Source organism: Balaenoptera ricei, chromosome 13 (genome assembly GCF_028023285.1).
Source record: "Balaenoptera ricei isolate mBalRic1 chromosome 13, mBalRic1.hap2, whole genome shotgun sequence".
In the NCBI taxonomy this organism is placed as follows: Eukaryota; Metazoa; Chordata; class Mammalia; order Artiodactyla; family Balaenopteridae; genus Balaenoptera; species Balaenoptera ricei.
In genome coordinates, this window is record NC_082651.1 from 52,793,487 (window position 1) to 52,814,498 (window position 21,012).

The following is a 21,012-nucleotide window of genomic DNA, read 5'->3' on the forward strand; positions in this document are numbered from 1 at the left end:
GAGGGTCACAGATAAAATGGCTTAGTACAGGAGATCTCACTCTACTTTAAGAGACCACTTATCTTTGTTTCTACTTATTATCAAAATTTTGTGAAAATTGTGATTTTTACTCTGTATCAGAAGACATAGAACTACAGCTGACATTTTTTCATTTACTCACTTTTGAGAGCTTTGTCACTTCTGAGAATTCAACATTTCTTCCCCCACGTGGGCATTTTCGTTATCACGTTTTACCACAGTGAAGCCTGCCCTGCCTCTGTTGCTCCGCTTATAAGCACAGTCTCTGCCCTTGAAGTGCTTCTGCCTTCATGGAAGAGGACAGATGAGACAAAAGGAAGAGAGTGCCTGCCAAGATTCAACATTATAAACATCTCACAAGAGCAGCAAACAAACAGCAGGCCGTTGGTCAGGGCATGATCACGTCTGGGCCCCAGAGGGAGACAGGCAAAGCCCAGCTCAGCGATGGGCCATCCTTAGGGAATAGGCCTAAGACATGCTTCAGGAAGATGCTCAGGGCTGGTCCTTCAGGATGGAGGCTGTACCTCATCCTGGGAAGAAAGGTTCCTGCAATCATAGTACAAACATCAGCCTGGGACCATCATTTGTGGCCACTTTGATCATGGGTGTACTCCTTTCCAGACTGGGTCTTTTACACTTGAGGTTCCCAGGGGAAACACTGGTTCAGGGAAACAAAAACAGCTATTGATGTTTGGTTTACAGGCATTCCTGTACTTTGACTTTTCTTGTCTTCCTTACTCCCCATGTTCCCCTTTCTTTCCGCCCCCACTGCCTCCCTGAGGTCTCCCTGGATTTGATCTACTAACCTGGGTGCTGAGGCTGGATTTGAAATCTTCTGAAGGGTGCTTAACATGCCAGAGTTAACAGGCCTGCCTGGGCCAGCTGTCGTCTCAGAGCTGCCACAAACTCCACGGATTGTTTGGCAATAAAAATCAGCTATAAAAGTGTGAAAAATACCAGAGACCCAAAGGGAGAGGGAGGAGAAAGGGGGAATGGCTCTTACACCCTTTTAGTGGACATCTGATTTATTTTTTAAATGGAAGAGCCACTTTTATAGCTACTGTAGTTCAATTATCTCTAATTTTACACATTTTATGCAAATTATCAGCATCTTAATTGCAAATGAGAAGGAAACTTATTTTTTAAAGCAGAAAAACAAGGTATAGTTTCGTATTTTCTTTTCAATTTTTAATTCCTATTCTTGGTTCAGCACCATTAAACTTTTAAAACTCTTTTTACACAGTTGTTTAAAATTATGTGTAATTTAAAGCACACTCACATGTTCACAAACACCCATAGCCTTAAACAAGTAGCTAATTTTATTCTTAGACCTCACTCTCCCTCTTGGAGAAGATACTCTGATGTTCTCCTACATATAGTTTCAAAGGACTGCAAAAGAATATACGCAAAAGATTTCACAAAGAAACTCGGTGTCTTACAAATCAAGCACACTGGAACATATTCTAAGCATCAAGAAACTTGGCTGCAGGTTTTTTGCCTAGATGCTCAGATTTCTAACCAGGAGTGTGCTGGCAGATGTGTGACAACCAACTCTCTTGAGAGGTGACAACTAACTCTGTCTGATTTGTAGCACTTGCCAATTTCCAAGGTGTAAACACTCCTGCTATGGTCCATTTCAAGCTACCAACAGGATACCAGTGAACCTGAAGGTGGGAAGAGATGGGCTCTATTGGTTCTCATGAGCAGAACTACCTCTAGCACACCACTACTTTCAGCAATTTGGACATGCTTCAGGGATTTCAACTGGCTTTCTTCTGATGTGGGGTCTCTAGAGGTAAAAAGCCAAAGGAAAACAAGTTTTCCACATTGGATAAAGATTTCAAAGACTTTATAGGCAGACAGAAAACTTAGCAGTATGTTTCCAAATCTAGAGTCATGAGTTTTCGTCAAGAATCTGGCAATTACTAGCCACCTACCCTGTGCCAAATCTTTGCCATGAAGTCTGTATCTTCACGTCTAAAATGTGAATAATAAAGTGTGCTCCGTTGTGGGACTATCTTCTAATAGCAAAAGAACTAATAGTTGTGGAATCACTTGACAGACTGAAAGGGATGTGCGAATAAAAGCTAAATATCTTCATGGTTTATTTAACAATTATTGGTTTACTCAACAAATATGTCCTGATGTCACCATAGGAAACACAAAGATGTACATAACAGAATACATAGAATGATTCTTCAATAAATAGTGATTAGTGTTTTCATCAGGATATTCCATCCTGGCCATGTGTGGGAACTTTAAATATTTTTCTGAACACTGAATCTTGAGAAAAATTAGTCAAGAAATCAGGAAAAGGGGAAAAAGTGCTATCACTCTCTCGTGAGGATGAAAGCTTAATTTGGATCTGTGCTAGACTTCTCCATTGAAAAGGACAAAGAGAGCACTGAGAATGTTCTAATTAAGATTCCCTGAGAGGAAGGAGAGAGGAGTGCCCACCAAAGGTTTCAAATATGGTGGCTAAGCTAGCTCCAAGCCTCCTCACCCTGTTACCAACAATATTACATTGTAACCTTCCTCAATGGCCCACACAAAAAATTTGTGGCCAAGAGACTATCCAGTCCAGGTCCTCTCTTTCCTTAACAGCCATATTTCATTCTAGCACATCAAGCAGAGGGAACATAATCATTTGCCTCCAACAAAAATCCGGACTCCTCTGCAAACAGAAGCAACTGGAAACACAAAGGAAGGCTGTGTGGATAGCACTTCTCATTAGGCCCTCTGCCTAACAATAATTAGGCTTGCTCCCATTACTGTTGGACTCCGGGCAGCTGGTCCAATACTTATTTCTCCTAGAGGAAAATGAAGAGTACGTACGAGTCCCCGACTTTTACTTCTCCTCTTTCCTCCTTTCCCTTTGTGACTTCATGCTGGTTTGCAATTTGTGTTTTCACCACTGTAGTTAATTCTAGACACAGTCGATCAACTCATAGCCTCCTTAGTAATGGACGTGCCTCTGAATAAAATTGCGTGAAGCTCCATACTTCGATGGAGAGAATCCCTACCAGCCCTTCCATCTTGTATTTAGCCGGCTACCCTTCACTGAAGTTACATTTATAGCATAATTAATGAAATAAGCTTTTCTTCTGACTTGCCTAAATAGCAGGGACGGGTGACTTGGAAACTATTTGTTAGGAAGTGCTACTACCTAAATGGTCTGAGACCTTTCTACACAACCCCTGACAGCTGAAATATTCCATCTTGAGCATGTGACTGAAACCTGACAGGCTGAAAAATACACATGCCTCATAATGCATGTCAACAATTTTACTATCTGGTACAAATGGAAACTTGCTGAATTTATTCCTTAAAATGCTTTTTATGCTTTCCTTGGTTCTGGCTTAGTGGTAATGTATTTAAATGTCTGGGAGAAATATTCAAAAGAATGAACCACATAACTTTACTTGAGATGCCTACATTTCAAACCAAATACTGGCAGATCAGTGAGTATCTAGGTTAATACTCTCCTTATTTGATTAGGATAATCCACGGAGACACTGACTTATTCCTTCAGATCCTGCCTTTTAACCAATCAATATGTCTAGGGTTATGGTTTTCAGAAGGCAGGTGATAATTTTGGAGATAACATCTCAAGGTGCTGCTGACATTGAGATGCATATTCAATATGTTCTTGGAGTGACAGAACACAGCAATGTTGGAAGCTCCCCCCAGAAATACGCGCACAGTGCATACCCATGCCCAGGATGCCACTAACCTTTAATTCTTGAAGCTCCAATATAGATTAAGCCCACTGGCTCTTAGTAATGTCAATGTAAATTTGAAAATTCAAGGGGTGGGCAGTGACTACCTTTCCCTCAGATGGTCCTGTCTTTTCAGTGTAGGGAAACCCCTACAAGGAAAGGAAAGAAGCAGCTTTCCACCCAAAGGTCAATCGTGGGGACGGGAGGAAGAGCCGTGGAGGGCAGCAAGGCAGTGAGCTGGTAGTCTGCCTGAATTAGCACGTGTCACTACCTACAAAGAATAGGGATCACAGGAGAACAAGGGAAGGTGCGGGAAAACAAAGGCAAAACATTAGACATGGATTTTTCAGAATGTCATTAAAATGTATCTATTTTACTTTCACAGGATGAAAATTATCTGCCTGCTTTGTATTCATCTTGCCTTGACTGAAATTAGTTGTCAGACCTCTGTTTATAGCCTAATTACCTTTTTCCTAAGGAAAAAAAAAAAAAACAGAGGTAAAAGAAATAACAATAAATTTGTAATGGAAAAGCTACAAGTTTGTAGTATTAGTACAGATTGGGGATGGCTCTAGGAACAGGGTTTGAAAATAATCTAAACAAATCTGGAGAAGCCTTGTGTTCCTCAGAAGACTAGGATGTTGTTGGTTCTCTCCATATCGTTTGGTGCCATGGTTATGACTCCTGGCCACAAACACTCGTGAGTAAGTAGTGCTCAGGGCAGCTACAGTGTAGTGTCTATTTTATTTGGCTCTCTTATCCAGCCAGCGAGATAATCGAGGGTTCACACTCGAGATCATGGGCTGGCAACATTTTGTGTTAAGGGCCAAATGGCGAATATTTTAGTCTTTATGGGCCATATCGTCTCTATCACAATTACTCAACTCTGCTGTTGTGGTACAAAACAACCATTGACAATATGCAAACAAATGAGCGTGACTGTGCTCCAACAAAATTTGATTGACAAAAACAGGCAGTAGGCCAGATTTGGCTCCCAGGCCACAGTTTGCCAAGCCCTGCTCAGGACAAGTCAACCAATGGAATGTGGGAAGAAACCAACGTATGCACAGCATGGCATAGAGTAAGTGTTCAACAAATGTATTTTGAACAAAAATGAGTATCAATTAAGCTAAAAAAAAAAAAAACAAAGATTTTTTTACTCAATAGGAGAAATATGGAGCTACCTCCAAGTAAGAATCCATGGGTTAAAAAAAAATAGTTTTAGTGAATTCTTATCAACAACAAAAATAAGTAGTAGATGAATATGATGGGGACACAGAGGCAAGATAAGCAAAAACACCCGGCTTACCAAAGCTTAGCAAAAGGCAAAATTCTCTGCACAATTAGCCATAGAGAATGGCACCATATTACGACACCATGTAATAACTGAGCTTTACAGATATGCCCCTCTGCCGTCAACATAAGGGAACATTGCAGGAAGTGTTAGCTAAGTCAGGGCAATGCAAAATGTATTTTTTAAAGATATGCATCAAAATGAGCAGCTTTTAAAAAACGATCTCCCTTGAAAGGATGAGCTTCAGTTATGTCATAAATAAGCACCAGATTTGGGAGGAAAACTTCTGGGTCTCAATCTTGGTACTGCTCCTTGCCTTGTTCGGCCACTTTCCCCATCTATATTACAAGGGTTGGACCAGATGATCTGTGATACTCAAACCCTGACTCTAAACTCCTGTGATTCCAATGCCAGCTTCACCGATTTGTTCTTTTAGTGAGAGGATCCCTGACTTATTCTAATATGCTTTTAACCTAAGGGTGTAATGTTGAATTGCCTTTGTTTTCTCCTCTACTGAGCAAGTTTCCATTCCATCCCAACCCCCTCACAGCGAGAGTCTCATCTTAAATGTCAAGGTAGCCCATGTTCCCCATAGGTAGCTAGGGGCAAGATGCAGTCAGGACAGCAGCCAAAGACCCCTCTCCAGGCCGAGCCTGCAAAGTCATCCTGGGCGTCCTGAGCATGCCTCAGCTGGAGGGGCTTTCCCCACTCAGTGCCTGGACCATTGCCAAGAAGATCTGTCCAGCTGTAAGCCTGATTTTATATAGTTATTTTCACTTATTTTTTATTTCACAAGATGTAAACGAATCTGTTTAACTAGGAAATCACGTCCCCTGAAAGTGATTATAACCTAATTTGACATGCAGTATTTGTATACTTATTCTAGTGTTATGATGCATTCACTGTGTTTACATAAATAGAGATTTCTGTGTAATTACTACAAGATAATGTAAAGAGTTAATCACATGAAATCCCCCAAAATCTCATTTGAGTGAATTTTTTTAACTTGAATTCCAAAATGTTCTCTAAATCTTTTTTGAGAACCTTACAGAAACATCTACTATTGTCATCCGTTCTTGTTTGCTCATTAATTGATACAGTCAGATAATTTACTGTGTGCCTAATATGTACACAGATACCAATAAAGATAAAATAGACACACCTATTGCCTTCAAGAGCACTGAATCTAAAGTCTGGTACCGCATCACAAAGAAAGGTAAACTCTGCCTTGATCCTGTCTGCTTGTCTTGGATACTCACTATATAGTCTTCATGAAAAATACAATGGAAGAAATACACAAGAATGCTTTGCATGAAAAGGAATATCAAGAGGAGAGAGAGAGAGAGGCAAAATTAGCATGGAATTCTAGAGGAAGGGCTGCAAATATTTTAAAGTTTTCTTCTTTTTATATTTTATTGACAAGGGAAGGAATTTCCCCCAAACTGGAATATTTTATTAAAACTAGGGAGGAACGATCACATAAAGATCTATCCAATAGCTCTTTATTTATACAACAATTTAGGAAAGACCTACCTGTCTATCTTCCTGAGGTTAGGTAAATGCTCCTCTTTGCACTCATTTGCCTTCATTCATTCCATTTATACCATATGCTTGCCTCTGCCTTAGCATCTCTGAGGGTTAAAAATTAGTTAAAAGGCTTACCAAAGTATTCCAAGCTGTGTGTATGGCAAAAAGAGGGCTTGAAAAATGTCTGCGATGGCATCTGTAGATGTTAGGAAGGTGAGGGTGTCACTGCATGTGTACACTTCACAAACACCATATCCTCTCATCACTTTCACTGGATGCTGCATGCTCAGGTGGACCAGGGAGGAGAAAGTATCTTCACTTCTCCTAGGAATGTTATTCCTCCATCGCCACGTTCCAAACCTTCTCTCAAATCCTCGGGCTCTTCTTTTTATTGTGTTTTCTAGATGACAAAGACATTTAGACATAGTTATAAAGTAATGTCTTCAGCAAAATAGAACATTCGTATTTTTTGAGGATGACTTTTGTACAGTTCCTATCCAAAATTTGTCAGAATGAGACACAGAGATTCAGGAATAAAAGAGATTACAGGAGTTGCCTCTGGTACCCTTAAGAAATCCAAGTCACTGTTTTAAACCTAGGATCCCAATACTTCAATGTAATTTTATTCAAATTAATGTACACTGACTAAAGTACCTGATATGCCCAACAGTTCATGAGTTCAATTAATTTTCTTCAAGAGAAGGAATAAAAAGTATATACCATTTGGCAATAAGGTCCTGCAGAACTAAAACATTATTACAATGAGCATGGCATTATATCACTATTTGTTGAACTATTTATACACAAACTATTTCTATAAAGGAATTATTCTTAAACCATTCATTAGGCAACCCTTAAAATGATTCCTACTGGTAAGCTAATTAACCATGTACAGCCTACTTGCTATGTACGTTTTTCATGCAAGTTCCATTTTGTTCTCCCATTACAGATGCAGTGTAGTCATCATGGTGAAGAGTCAGAATAATGTGCTTTGGATGTGCTATTAGTACCATGTTCCTATGAGCAAGTTACTCAACTTTTCTGTGCTTTAGTTTCACTTCTTATAAAATGGGAATAATAATTCCCATTGTTATGAGGATTTAAATAACTTATACATAGAGGGGACTTAGACCATTGACCGGCACATGAGAAAGACACAGTAAATGTTTGCTATTTGTACTTGTAGCAGCAGTGATCACACTGGCCTTGGATGGCATTTATATACACTCACTGCTGTGTTTTCCTTGTTCATTTTTATTCAACCTATCTCTAAATTCTAAGCCCTTGTGGAACATTATCAATGCCAATAGGGGCCTCAGGTAATGACAAATTATCCATTTAAGTGTATGTATTCTCCCTACCCCCGAAATCCCCACTACATTTCAATCGTCCCTTAAAGTGGCTAATTCTGAAGGGACTGTGTCCATGACCATTTGTTTATTTGCATATTGGACATTTCTAGTGGAAACACCAGACACTCGTAATGACGTTAACTATCAACAATATAGGAAACTCCCTGATAAAGTTCCTTTTTATAATCTACCTCTCCTTTTGGCCTGCTTCCTTTCTAACTGAGCCAGCCCACCCACCCAACCCAGGCTACAGAAGATAAGCACGTGTGAAATACAGAATTTCCAAGTTCCACTTTCCTTCCCCTTCTACCAATCAGTGCTTATTAAACTCTGAAGGTAAGTTTACTTATTCTTGACATGAGTTCTTCGCGATAATCATCGTAGGAAAAGAAAGTTATTTCTCTTGCTGCATCTATAGCATTTTCTTATGGCACGTCCAAGCCAACTTGATCCAGTCTCGAGGGAATGAAAGGAAGTCTCTGAAGAGTCTTCTCAGAGGCGGGGGAGTCCGCAGGAGCACCACGTGTCCCAATTTTGAGGTGACTGCTGCAAATTAACATCCTGTCTCCCCTGTGTTTCCGACAGCAGATTGAATATTCTCTTCCTCCAGGTGCCTGTTGATCGCCTGAGCTGTGATAGTGCTGCTTGAATGGCAAGGGGATGGGGTAGATTTGGAGTTATCCAAACCAAAAACACGTTGGAAGAGACTCAGTCCAATCATAGACTCTGTGAGGCCTCCTGAGGGTTGTCAGGTTTCCAGCAGAATATTAGTTGGTTACTTAACATATTCTATTGTCTTCATTAAAGGCTTTAAATCCAGCTTTGCTTAATTTTACTAAATAAGATACCTAGAAAATAGAATCCCTTTTCCTCTCCATTGGTATAAGGGGAAAGCAGTCCCCTGAATCAGTGCTCTTTCCACATGGGAAGAAAATGTGATACATGGATGTCCGTGTCTGGTCTACTACTAAAATGTTCATAGTATCATTTAATGCAGATACTCTTCCTTTCAGATTTTTCAATTGAGGGACATGAGAAATAGGTTTTTTTTGTTTTCATTTAAATTTTCTCTAAGCTCTAAAATGCAACATTTTGGATTTGAGAAACTCAAATAAAAGGCAAAGTATATCAGAAGTGTCTTGCTAAGTGCTATGTTGGTTTCTAAATAAACTTAGGAAAGTGCTTTATTCCAAACAGGATTAACATTCCTCTGGCTCACCTTCTGCAAACATAACTTGATTCTGCTGTGGCACACTCAAAGGGGGAAAATATTAGATGTGAAATTTATAAAAGGTGGCACACAGAAAAATAGCAATACTTCAAAAATAGCAATGCCTCTAAAAAGTAATATATTATTATTAGAGAAACAAGGTGATAGAGTGATGCCACTCATAACTTTTCTCCAACAGCTAGAACACCTGTCCCAACATTGTTTTTGTTCAGATTTGCTTTCTTTGTTTGGTAGAACTACTTACTGTAATAATAACTACATGAAGTCATTTACCAAGGTGACTAAACTATCTTCTGTTAGGGTGTCAAACCGCCCCAAACTGGAAGACCAAATAAGAGTCTGGATGTTGGACTGAGAAACAGTCTTACTGTGAAAGACTGATGTCTATGCTCATCCTTACTGTACATGCTCCTAACTTGGGCCTCACTGCCTTTGAGAAATTCTCACCAAGGCCCAAGGACCAGTTTACAGATTGCTTTTCTAAGTTTTCAGTGAAAACAACCCAGACTGGAATGAATCAACATGTTTAAAGGACTGTTAGGCAGCTCTTCTCTCTCCCTAGATCTCAGTGATTGTTACAAAGATGAAGGGTCCAGTCATTCCTCCACCTCTGAATTGTCATTTGACCTATGAGTTACTGTCATTTGACCTATGACCTATCATGTTACTGGGGCCCTATTTATTTCTATTGTGTGGGAAGAAATCCACCTTATTTATTATTGGGATCAAATATAGGCGAGAGACATAAATGTGGTTGAAAATTTACAAGTGTCTGGTGATCGATATTAATAACGATTTGGGGAATTATTTGGTAAAAACTTATTATTAATCAGTATCTAAGAATAGGCTTGGGGGTTGTAAACACACTTCTTATACCAGATTCCTGATTTATCCACGTATCTAATTTATATGCCTTAGAAATATATAGCCATCTCAATGCCATACGTCCTTGAAGCACTGACATCTGCTATTCTAGAAAAGGTTATTTCACATGGTTTTCTATTATAACAACTGAACTTACATCTTAATGGGATTCAATAGGGTTTCTAGAGTAGAGGGAATAATAATTCATGTCTGAAATTGGGGAGCTATGTCCCCCCTAACATCTCAAATCCAGTAATCTGTCAACTCTTCCAAAGTGCGACTTGATTCTTCCATTTCTTCCCTTCCCCATTTTCGCACCTCTGCTCCAAACCCAGATCACCATTTCCAAGAATACTTAAAGGGCCCCCAACTCACAAATGGTCTCTTCCATCCTTCTTCACTTCAATCCATTTTCCGCAGAGCAGCCAGAAAAAATTTTTTCAAATGTTAATCAGATTATGTCATTCACTGCTTAAGTTTTGTTTTCAATTAAGCTTAGAATAAAATCCAAATTTCTTAACTTTGCTGATAAAGCCCTATAGACTTTGGTCCTTCTCATTCTCCAACCACATCTTGTTTCATTTTCCCCCTTTCAAATAGTTCAGTCACAGGCATGTTTTTGAGCTCCTTGAACATGCCAAGTCTTTGCATAAGCCATTCCCTATACCTGGAATGCTCCCATCCCTGTCTGAGCTCTCAGCTCAGATGTCTCTTCCCCAGAAAGATCTTCCTTGATTGTCTAGTCTAAATTAGGTTCTCCTTACTACTTCTTCATAGAACCCATTGTACTGACCACAGTTTAATTATGAGTCTGTGTATGCAATGTTTGATGTCCATCTCCCCTACTAGACTGGCGATTCATAAAAGCAATACACTTCATTTGCTTAATTTGTTCGGTATGGTATATCTGGTACTTGTATACGGTCTGGCACATAATAAATTCTTTTGAAGAGAGGGAGGAAAGAAGAAAGAGAGAGAGGAGAAAAGAGAGGGGAAAAAAGAAGGGAGGGAGGGAGGGAGAATGGAAGGAAGTAAGGAAGGAATGGAGGGAGGGGGAAGGGAGGAAAGGAAGAGGGAAGGGGGGAAGGAAAAAAAGGTAGTCAAGCTAGCATATTTCCATTTTTACCCATTTTGTCACTGACAAGCAGTGTGACCTCAAGTAAGTCATATAACCACTCTGTGTCATCTTTCCTGCGTATAAAATGATTCAACCTCATCAGAGATAGGAAGGTAAGAGGGGAGCATTTGGTAAGAGTGCAATCTGCCCTCAAAAATGCAGACAGCTCCCTGCATTTGGGAGAAAGAGGAAGGTTGGAGTAGCAGGGAAGAAAACCTAGAAACAAGTTGGTCCTACTCTGGGTTGGGTCTCTGGGGGTACAGGAAGGGCAGGGGGACGAAATCCTGAGATAACTTTATTTTCCCAGAGCAAAGAAGACCTGTCCAGGGAGATAGCAAAACTATTGAACTTCCTCACCGCCAGCATTGCACAAACACCATGATTCTCCAGGGAAAGAGAGGGGCCCAGAAGAGGCCCTGGGAGGCCCTGAATGCCTGCTAGGTAAGAGTGAGGTGTGCCTCAGTGGTGAACTGCATTGCCTGGTGATTGTGGCAGGACTGACACATGCTCAGTGGACAGACGCCCAACCATGGGCAGATGCCCTGCCCGCTCTAGCCACCCCCATCGCCTTGGTACTACTGAAGGCCCCAGAAATGAGGGACAAGTTCGGGGATTTGACGGGAGGAAGCTGAAGTGACTGAGATTACATTTCTGCCTCCTGCCGATTGGGGGCTTGAGATAAAAGGAGAATAATTTACGTAAAATAGTTATATATTCTTATGCACCTGAATTTGTGAGTTGAACTCCAAACCTGCCACATAATCATTTTGATTAATTTCCTTTGTCTTCCACCTCATTGACCATGCACTCTTTGTTCCCCTCATCCTTCACTCTTGTCTGATTCTCTGTCTCCATCTATCTTCTCCTGGTCTCTTCCTTTTGTTCTGCTCTCTTTCTCCAGCATTCTCCTCCAGACACCTCCTTGGTACCCTGCACTGACTTCCAGCCCACGGTATCCAGAGCAAGAGAAACTGAACCCTGAAATGGTCACACAGTCTGGTCTCTGCCTTCATCATGGGCCCTCCAAGCTCTGCTGCCTCAGTCATGTTTTCCAGTGTTTTATAACCTCTTGTTCTCACCTGCTCCCCAAGTGGCTTTTCTACAGCTTTTTTTTTTTTTCCTTTTCTCTTAGGACTCCTCTGTGATTTTGCTAATAACATTTCCATTGAGCAAAACAGCTTATAAAGGAAAAGGAAAGAAGGACCTCTGTGCCTGTGAGATAATGGCCAAAATTCTTTGCCTGACTTTCAATACCTTCCCAGAATGGAAGATTCTATGCCATCCCTGCCCCCACTAGTCTCTCATAGAAGCCTTTCTTTCCATATGGACCTGGATCTTCAGCAAATTCATATATCTCTTAATCTTATCTAATTCGCTGCTTTTGCACAGTCCTTTCCCCTACCTAAAGTGGCCTCTCTCCTCCTCTTCACCTGTGCCAGTTTTATGTGTTAAGGAACAGCGGAAGACGTTCCTGAACACTTCCTGTCTACCCTAGCCCACATCATCACCCCCCCTCACTCCAAAGCTTATATCCTTATATTCTGTATCCTTCTCTTGGACCCTATTCATGTACTGTCATATGAAGTCACCTATCTCTTTACCATATACATTTTCCCTCCTGAGTGAGATTATTAGATCTTCAAAGTTGGGAACTTATCTTTTATATTGATACTATTATTATTAACAATGAAAACAGTGTTACATATGTAGCAGGTTCCTCCTTCAAGATGCATCAAATGACATTTATTGAATGAATCCATGGTATCAACTGAATATATGTTTTTTAATTGAATAATGAGATGTGGAAGAAACAAAGCAAGCATGTATTGGATAAGTGAACGTCTGAAATGAAGCCAGCAGTCTGCCCAGATGTTCTCACCCATGGGGACAGTTCCACAGTTCCAAGTCACAGTTGGATGGTATTTACAAGGCTTAATACCATCCTTACTGACTTATCTCAAGTTTTCACTGATATCAGAAATAAATGTTTTTGTCATGGAGTCTAATTTAAAATTCTTGGCATATAGAAGCATTTTATTCATAAAATGACTGCATATAATTATTTCTTTTGTTTTAATATAATTTAACTCAAAGTTACCAGATAGAGAACATTAGATTTTTCTGGTGGCCTAGTAAAGCCAAGTGCATTTCAGAAACAAATCTGAGCCAGAGGGCATTATTTTATAGATGAGGACACGGGGGTGCAGAGAGCCTAATAATATGTCCCCCAAACACAGAGCTAATTGGTGAAAAGATCTGGTCTAGAATACAGATCCCTTGAGTCCCCATACCATATTCTCTTCTACATCCTGCTGCCTCTATTAGTAAAAGAATGAAAGGACATTCTGCAATATAGACAACCCCCCAATTTTCTTTTGTACAACAGTACCTCACAGTGTAATTGATCTATGAATTTTTTAGTTAATATTAATGCAGCAGAGGGGACAAAAGGCTCACAAACAGTCCACACATTTCACAAGACACATTGCAGGAAAAAAAGTGACTAAGAAGGATCAATAGTATCCTAGGGTCTTGGTGGATGCATTCCTGGGGGAGATGGACCTCTTATTCCTGGTGGAGGGGGTCTCATTCCTGGAGGGGCATGCCTATTGGTGTCCCTCGAGTAGGAGGAAGCCCAATTGGTGGGCCCATGGGTGGTCTCATAGCAGGTGGAGGAGCCATAATTCCTGGAGGTGGGGTTACTCGAGCAGCAGGTGTAGGTGCAGTCCCCCGTCCTGGTGGATACTGAGTTGGGACTCCAGCAATGCTGGCAGTAGCAGGAACTGCAGCAGCTGTGACAGTGCCTCTTCCCTGTGGGGTCATTACCTGTTGGGATGGGCCCCCAACCCCTCAGACAAGGCCTGCTAATCCAGCAGGAGCCTGGGGCATTGGAACACCAGTTGGAACACCTCTGCTAGCTGCGCTACCAACCCCAGGGCCTCCTGCAGCTCCAGCAAGTGGTACCCAAGCAATGCCAGTATCTCTGGGGGTGGGTCCCTCCACAGTCATGGAAACCAAGTTCTCCCCATGCAGCAACACCAGACCCAAAACTCGCTTTTCTTCATGCTCTGGCTACTTAGCATTCTTTGGCTTGATCTTCCTGAACTCATCACACTCACAGAGGATCAAGTTCATATGCTTGTCAAAAGCCTTAAAGGCGCCAATGAAGATATGGTCATCTTGCAAGATACATCTCATCCTATAGTAAATGTGCTGCAGTATCTTGCTGCTCTTTCCCATAGTCATGATTTCTTTTCCACCAAATCCAATGTCCAGAGGAAAGTTTCAGGATCCTTAAGACCTAAGGGAAGGCTACAGCTCAAGGTATGACGCAGGATCTCCTAAAAACAATGCAAGCTGGGGCGGAAGCTTCGAATAATAGATAGAACCTGTTTTTTTGTTTTTGTTTTCTTTTTTTTTCTCTCTTGGAATTTGCTACCTGGGCGTTCCAATACTGCTTTAGCCACCTCTTGGTATCTCAGCTAAGAATGCCTGTCTCAGTTCCACCTGGAAATCCACCACAGGTATTTGCTGCTGCTGCTGAGATCGCTGTGGGTACAGGTGACACTCCTGGTTGTTCAGTGAGGCTGTTCTTCTCCATTTGACTTGGACTTCTACCTCTGGCACGTGCTGTTCTGTGGTCCATCTCAGGTGTAAACGGTCTCTGGCCCGCTCCATCGCGCCTCTGGCCGCTCTTCAGAACACAATGTTAGGCATCTCCGGTGGCCGCCCCTCTCTATGCTGCCTTTGCTGAGGGGGCACCAACTAATAGGCTGGCTCTCCCCGCCAATTTTTTAAATGCTATAAAAGACTATAGCATAACCTATATCATGCTGTGTGTAGGAGAAGCATAATTCCCAGCACCCTAAGCAAATCCCTGTGGCAGCTCCTCTCAACACAGGCGGGATTGAAATTGATGTAAACTTGTGATCCAGGACTAGGTGCACATGGGACAGCCAAGCTGAGCTGAAGCCGGTGCCAAGACTTCAACCACGAAGGCGCAGGAATGGCCAAGTTGAAATCAATCACCTCCACCTCACACTTGCTTTGTCTTTGAAGATCCTCAAGTAGCCATCCCTCCTTAGTCAAGTCCCTCATCTGACTTTAAACTTGTCTTAGGACAGTTACAGAAAGATAGAGAAGATGAAAAGGCAGAGGGCTATGTATCAGATGAAGGAACAAGAAAAAACCCCAGAAAAACAACTAAATGAAGTGGAGATAGGCAACCTTCCAGAAAAAGAATTCAGAATAATGATAGTGAAGATGATCCAGGACCTCGGAATAAGAATGGAGGCAAAGATTGAGAAGATGCAAGAAATGATTAACAAAGACCTAGAAGAATTAAAGAACAAACAAACAGAGATGAACAATACAATAACTGAAATGAAAAATACACTAGAAGGAATCAATAGCAGAATAACTGAGGCAGAAGAACGGATAAGTGACCTGGAAGACAGAATGGTGGAATTCACTGTGGCGGAACAGACTAAAGAAAAAAGAATGAAAAGAAATGAAGACAGCCTAAGAGACCTCTGGGACAACATTAAACGCAACAACATGCGCATTATAGGGGTACCAGAAGGAGAAGAGAGAGAGAAAGGACCCGAGAAAATATTTGAAGAGATTATAGTCGAAAACTTCCCTAACATGGGAAAGGAAATAGCCACCCAAGTCCAGGAAGCACAGAGAGTCCCATACAGAATAAACCCAAGGAGAAACACGCCGAGACACATAGTAATCAAAGTGGCAAAAATTAAAGACAAAGAAAAATTATTGAAAGCAGCAAGGGAAAAACGACAAATAACATACAAGGGAACTCCCATAAGGTTAACAGCTGATTTCTCAGCAGAAACTCTGCAAGCCAGAAGGGAGTGGCATGATATACTTAAAGTGATGAAAGGGAAGAACCTACAACCAAGATTACTCTACCTGGCAAGGATCTCATTTAGATTTGATGGAGAAATCAAAAGCTTTACAGACAAGCAAAAGCTAAGAGACTTCAGCACCACCAAACCAGCTCTACAACAAATGCTAAAGGAACTTCTCTAAGTGGGAAACACAAGAGAAGAAAAGGACCTACAAAAACAAACCCAAAACAATTAAGAAAATGATCATAGGAACATACATATCGATAATTACCTTAAACGTGAATGGATTAAATGCCCCAACCAAAAGACATAGACTGGCTGAATGGATACAAAAACAAGACCCATATATATGCTGTCTACAAGAGACCCACTTTAGACCTAGGGACACATACAGACTGAAAGTGAAGGGATGGAAAAAGATATTCCATGCAAATGGAAATCAAAAGAAAGCTGGAGTAGCTATACTCATATCAGATAAAATAGACTTTAAAATAAAGAATGTTACAAGAGACAAGGAAGGACACTACATAATGATCCAGGGATCAATCCAAGAAGAAGATATAACAATTATAAATATATATGCACCCAACATAGGAGCACCTCAATACATAAGGCAACTGCTAACAGCTATAAAAGAGGAAATCGACAGTAACACAATAATAGTGGGGGACTTTAACACCTCACTTACACCAATGGACAGATCATCCAAAATGAAAATAAATAAGGAAACAGAAGCTTTAAATGACACAATAGACCAGATAGATTTAATTGATATACATAGGACATTCCATCCAAAAACAGCAGATTACACGTTCTTCTCAAGTGCGCACGGAACATTCTCCAGGATAGATCACATCTTGGGTCACAAATCAAGCCTCAGTAAATTTAAGAAAATTGAAATCATATCAAGCATCTTTTCTGACCACAACGCTATGAGATTAGAAATGAATTACAGGGAAAAAAACGTAAAAAAGACAAACACATGGAGGCTAAACAATACGTTACTAAATAACCAAGAGATCACTGAAGAAATCAAAGAGGAAATAAAAAAATACCTAGAGACAAATGACAATGAAACACGACGACCCAAAACCTATGGGATGCAGCAAAAGCGGTTCTAAGAGGGAAGTTTATAGCTATACAAGCCTACCTAAAGAAACAAGAAAATTCTCAAGTAAACAATCTAACCTTACACCTAAAGAAACTAGAGAAAGAAGAACAAAAAAATACCCAAAGTCAGCAGAAGGAAAGAAATCATAAAGATCAGAGCAGAAATAAATGAAATAGAAACAAAGAAAACAATAGCAAAGATCAATAAAACTAAAAGTTGGTTCTTTGAGAAGATAAACAAAATTGATAAGCCATTAGCCAGACTCATCAAGAAAAAGAGGGAGAGGACTCAAATCAATAAAATCAGAAATGAAAAAGGAGAAGTTACAACAGACACCGCAGAAATACAAAGCATCCTAAGAGACTACTACAAGCAACTCTATGCCAATAAAATGGACAACCTGGAAGAAATGGACAAATTCTTAGAAAGGTATAACCTTCCAAGACTGAATCAGGAAGAAACAGAAAATATGAACAGACCAATCACAAGTAATGAAATTGAAACGGTGATTAAAAATCTTCCAACAAACAAAAGTCCAGGACCAGATGGCTTCACAGGTGAATTCTATCAAACATTTACAGAAGAGCTAACACCCATCCTTCTCAAACTCTTCCCAAAAATTGCAGAGGAAGGAACACTCTCAAACTCATTCTATGAGGCCACCATCACCCTGATACCAAAACCAGACAAAGACACTACAAAAAAAGAAAATTACAGACCAATATCACTGATGAATATAGATGCAAAAATCCTCAACAAAATACTAGCAAACAGAATCCAACAACACATTAGAAGGATCATACACCACGATCAAGTGGGATTTATCCCAGGGATGCAAGGATTCTTCAATATACGCAAATCAATCAATGTGATGCACCATATTAACAAATTGAAGAATAAAAACCATATGATCATCTCAATAGATGCAGAAAAAGCTTTTGACAAAATTCAACACCCATTTCTGATAAAAACTCTCCAGAAAGTGGGCATAGAGGGAACCTACCTCAATATAATAAAGGCCATATATGACAAACCCACAGCAAACATCATTCTCAATGGTGAAAAACTGAAAGCATTTCCTCTAAGATCAGGAATGAGACAAGGATGTCCACTCTCACCACTATTATTCAATATAGTTCTGGAAGTCCTAGCCACGGCAATCAGAGAAGAAAAAGAAATAAAAGGAATACAAATTGGAAAAGAAGAAGTAAAACTGTCACTGTTTGCGGATGACATGATACTATACATAGAGAATCCTAAAACTGCCACCAGAAAACTGCTAGAGCTAATTAATGAATATGGTAAAGTTGCAGGATACAAAATTAATGCACAGAAATCTCTTGCATTCCTATACACTAATGATGAAAAATCTGAAAGAGAAATTATGGAAACACTCCCATTTACTATTGCAACAAAAAGAATAAAATACCTAGGAATAAACCTACCTAGGGAGACAAAAGACCTGTATGCAGAAAACTATAAGACACTGATGAAAGAAATTAAAGATGATACCAACAGATGGAGAGATATACCATGTTCTTGGATTGGAAGAATCAACATTGTGAAAATGAGTATACTACCCAAAGCAATCTACAGATTCAATGCAATCCCTATCAAATTACCAATGGCATTTTTTACGGAGCTAGAACAAATCATCTTAAAATTTGTATGGAGACACAAAAGACCCCGAATAGGCAAAGCAGTCTTGAGGCAAAAAAATGGAGCTGGAGGAATCAGACTCCCTGACTTCAGACTATACTACAAAGCTACAGTAATCAAGACAATATGGTACTGGCACAAAAACAGAAACATAGATCAATGGGACAAGATAGAAAGCCCAGAGATTAACCCACGCACCTATGGTCAACTAATCTATGACAAAGGAGGCAAAGATATACATTGGAGAAAAGACAGTCTCTTCAATAAGTGGTGCTGGGAAAACTAGACAGCTACTTGTAAAAGAATGAAATTAGAATACTCCCTAACACCATACACAAAAGTAAACTCAAAATGGATTCGAGACCTAAATGTAAGACTGGACACTATAAAACTCTTAGAGGAAAACATAGGAAGAACACTCTTTGACATAAATCACAGCAAGATCTTTTTTGATCCACCTCCTAGAGTAATGGAAATAAAAACAAAAATAAACAAGTGGGACCTAATGAAACTTCAAAGCTTTTGCACAGCAAAGGAAACCATAAACAAGATGAAAAGACAACCCTCAGAATGGGAGAAAATATTTGCAAATGAATCAACGGACAAAGGATTAATCTCCAAAATATATAAACAGCTCATTCAGCTCAATATCAAAGAAACAAACACCCCAATCCAAAAATGGGCAGAAGACCTAAATAGACATTTCTCCAAAGAAGACATACAGACGGCCACGAAGCACATGAAAAGATGCTCAACATCACTAATTATTAGAGAAATGCAAATCAAAACTACAATGAGGTATCACCTCACTCCTGTTAGAATGGGCATCATCAGAAAATCTACAAACAACAAATGCTGGAGAGGGTGTGGAGAAAAGGGAAACCTCTTGCACTGTTGGTGGGAATGTAAATTGATACAGCCACTATGGAGAACAATATGGAGGTTCCTTAAAAAACTAAAAATAGAATTACCATATGACCCAGCAATCCCACTACTGGGCATATACCCAGAGAAAACCGTAATTCAAAAAGACACATGCACCCGAATGTTCATTGCAGCACTATTTACAATAGCCAGGTCATGGAAGCAACCTAAATGCCCATCAACAGACGAATGGATAAAGAAGATTTGGTACATATATACAATGGAATATTACTCAGCCATAAAAAGGAACGAAATTGAGTCATTTGTTGAGACGTGGATGGATCTAGAGACTGTCATACAGAGTGAAGTAAGTCAGAAAGAGAAAAACAAATATCGTATATTAATGCATGTATGTGGAACCTAGAAAAATGGTACAGATGAGCCAGTTTGCAGGGCAGAAGTTGAGACACAGATGTAGAGAATGGACATATGGACACCAAGGGGGGAAAACTGCGGTGAGGTGGGGATGGTGGTGTGCTGAATTGGGCGATTGGGATTGACATGTATACACTGATGTGTATAAAATTGATGCCTAATAAGAACCTGCAGTATAAAAAAACAAACAAAACAACTAATACTAAACTTTCATTGGGTTATTTGTATGGAAATATGTTAATATAAATGTTTCAGACATTACATGAAATTTCTAAAAATCTTATATTTGTATTTGTATGGAAATATGTATGGAAATATGTTAATAGAAATGTTTCAGACATTACATGAAATTTCTAAAAATCTTATATTTGTGTTTGTATGGAAATATGTATGGAAATATGTTAATATAAATGTTTCAGACATTACATGAAATTTCTAAAAATCTTATATGTTCTGGTATAATGTTATAAGTCATAATCCTAGTTATTACTTTAAAATGTAAATCTCAGAAATAACTAATTTTCTTGTCAACTGCATTATTATGAACTTTCATCAAATCTTTAACCGTGGTCATTTTTAAGTCTTTTGTCATTTACAGACAGTTCTGGGTGTACTCTGATGATTTTGCAAATATGTTCCTATAAAAGGGTTTCATCTTCAAGAAATTCATGGAAAAGACTCTGACAAGTACAGGTTTCTGGTAACTGACTGTACTGCTGAACTGAATGAATAAGCATTTTCAGAACTCTAATGAAAAACTGATGAACTCATAAAAGTGCTAACAAAAGATCAAGATGAAAAAAAAATTAATTACATGGGATTGAGTGAACTGATGAGGATGAGTATAATTTTTGTGACTTTCTGTCTGAATTAAAAAAAAAAAAAATCCCACAAGGATTCAGAGGCAAAGAATATACAAATCAATTTTCACTGCAAAGTAAAGGAGCTGTTAC

At 39.7% G+C, this 21,012-nt stretch overlaps 1 protein-coding gene, 1 long non-coding RNA gene and 1 pseudogene across 10 annotated transcripts in view; all 3 read right to left on the bottom strand.

The window, feature by feature from the left end:
• The window catches only part of LOC132377184 (uncharacterized), a 624,644-nt gene that overhangs the window by 15,860 nt on the left and 587,772 nt on the right, over window positions 1-21,012 (bottom strand). For 7 of the 9 annotated variants that reach the window (XR_009506566.1, XR_009506568.1, XR_009506565.1 and 4 more), the window contains 3 exons: window positions 6,694-6,958; window positions 3,752-4,008; window positions 161-954 (listed from right to left, as the gene is read on the bottom strand). This is a non-coding gene — a long non-coding RNA (uncharacterized LOC132377184). The remainder of the gene's footprint in view (window positions 1-160; window positions 955-3,751; window positions 4,009-6,693; window positions 6,959-21,012) is intronic. The other 2 variants (XR_009506567.1, XR_009506570.1) reach the window with 2 other exon arrangements.
• LOC132376848 (small nuclear ribonucleoprotein-associated protein N-like) lies at window positions 13,637-14,368 on the bottom strand (annotated as a pseudogene).
• On the bottom strand, window positions 14,582-14,800 carry LOC132377007 (SNRPN upstream reading frame protein-like). Its single transcript, XM_059942917.1, has one exon. It carries the CDS (start codon window positions 14,798-14,800, stop codon window positions 14,582-14,584), a length of 219 nt encoding a protein of 72 aa, XP_059798900.1.

Coding starts and splice junctions, on each gene's coding strand:
- LOC132377007 (XM_059942917.1), bottom strand. CDS start 14,800: ATGGAGCGGGCCAGAGACCGTTTACACCTGAGATGGACCACAGAACAG.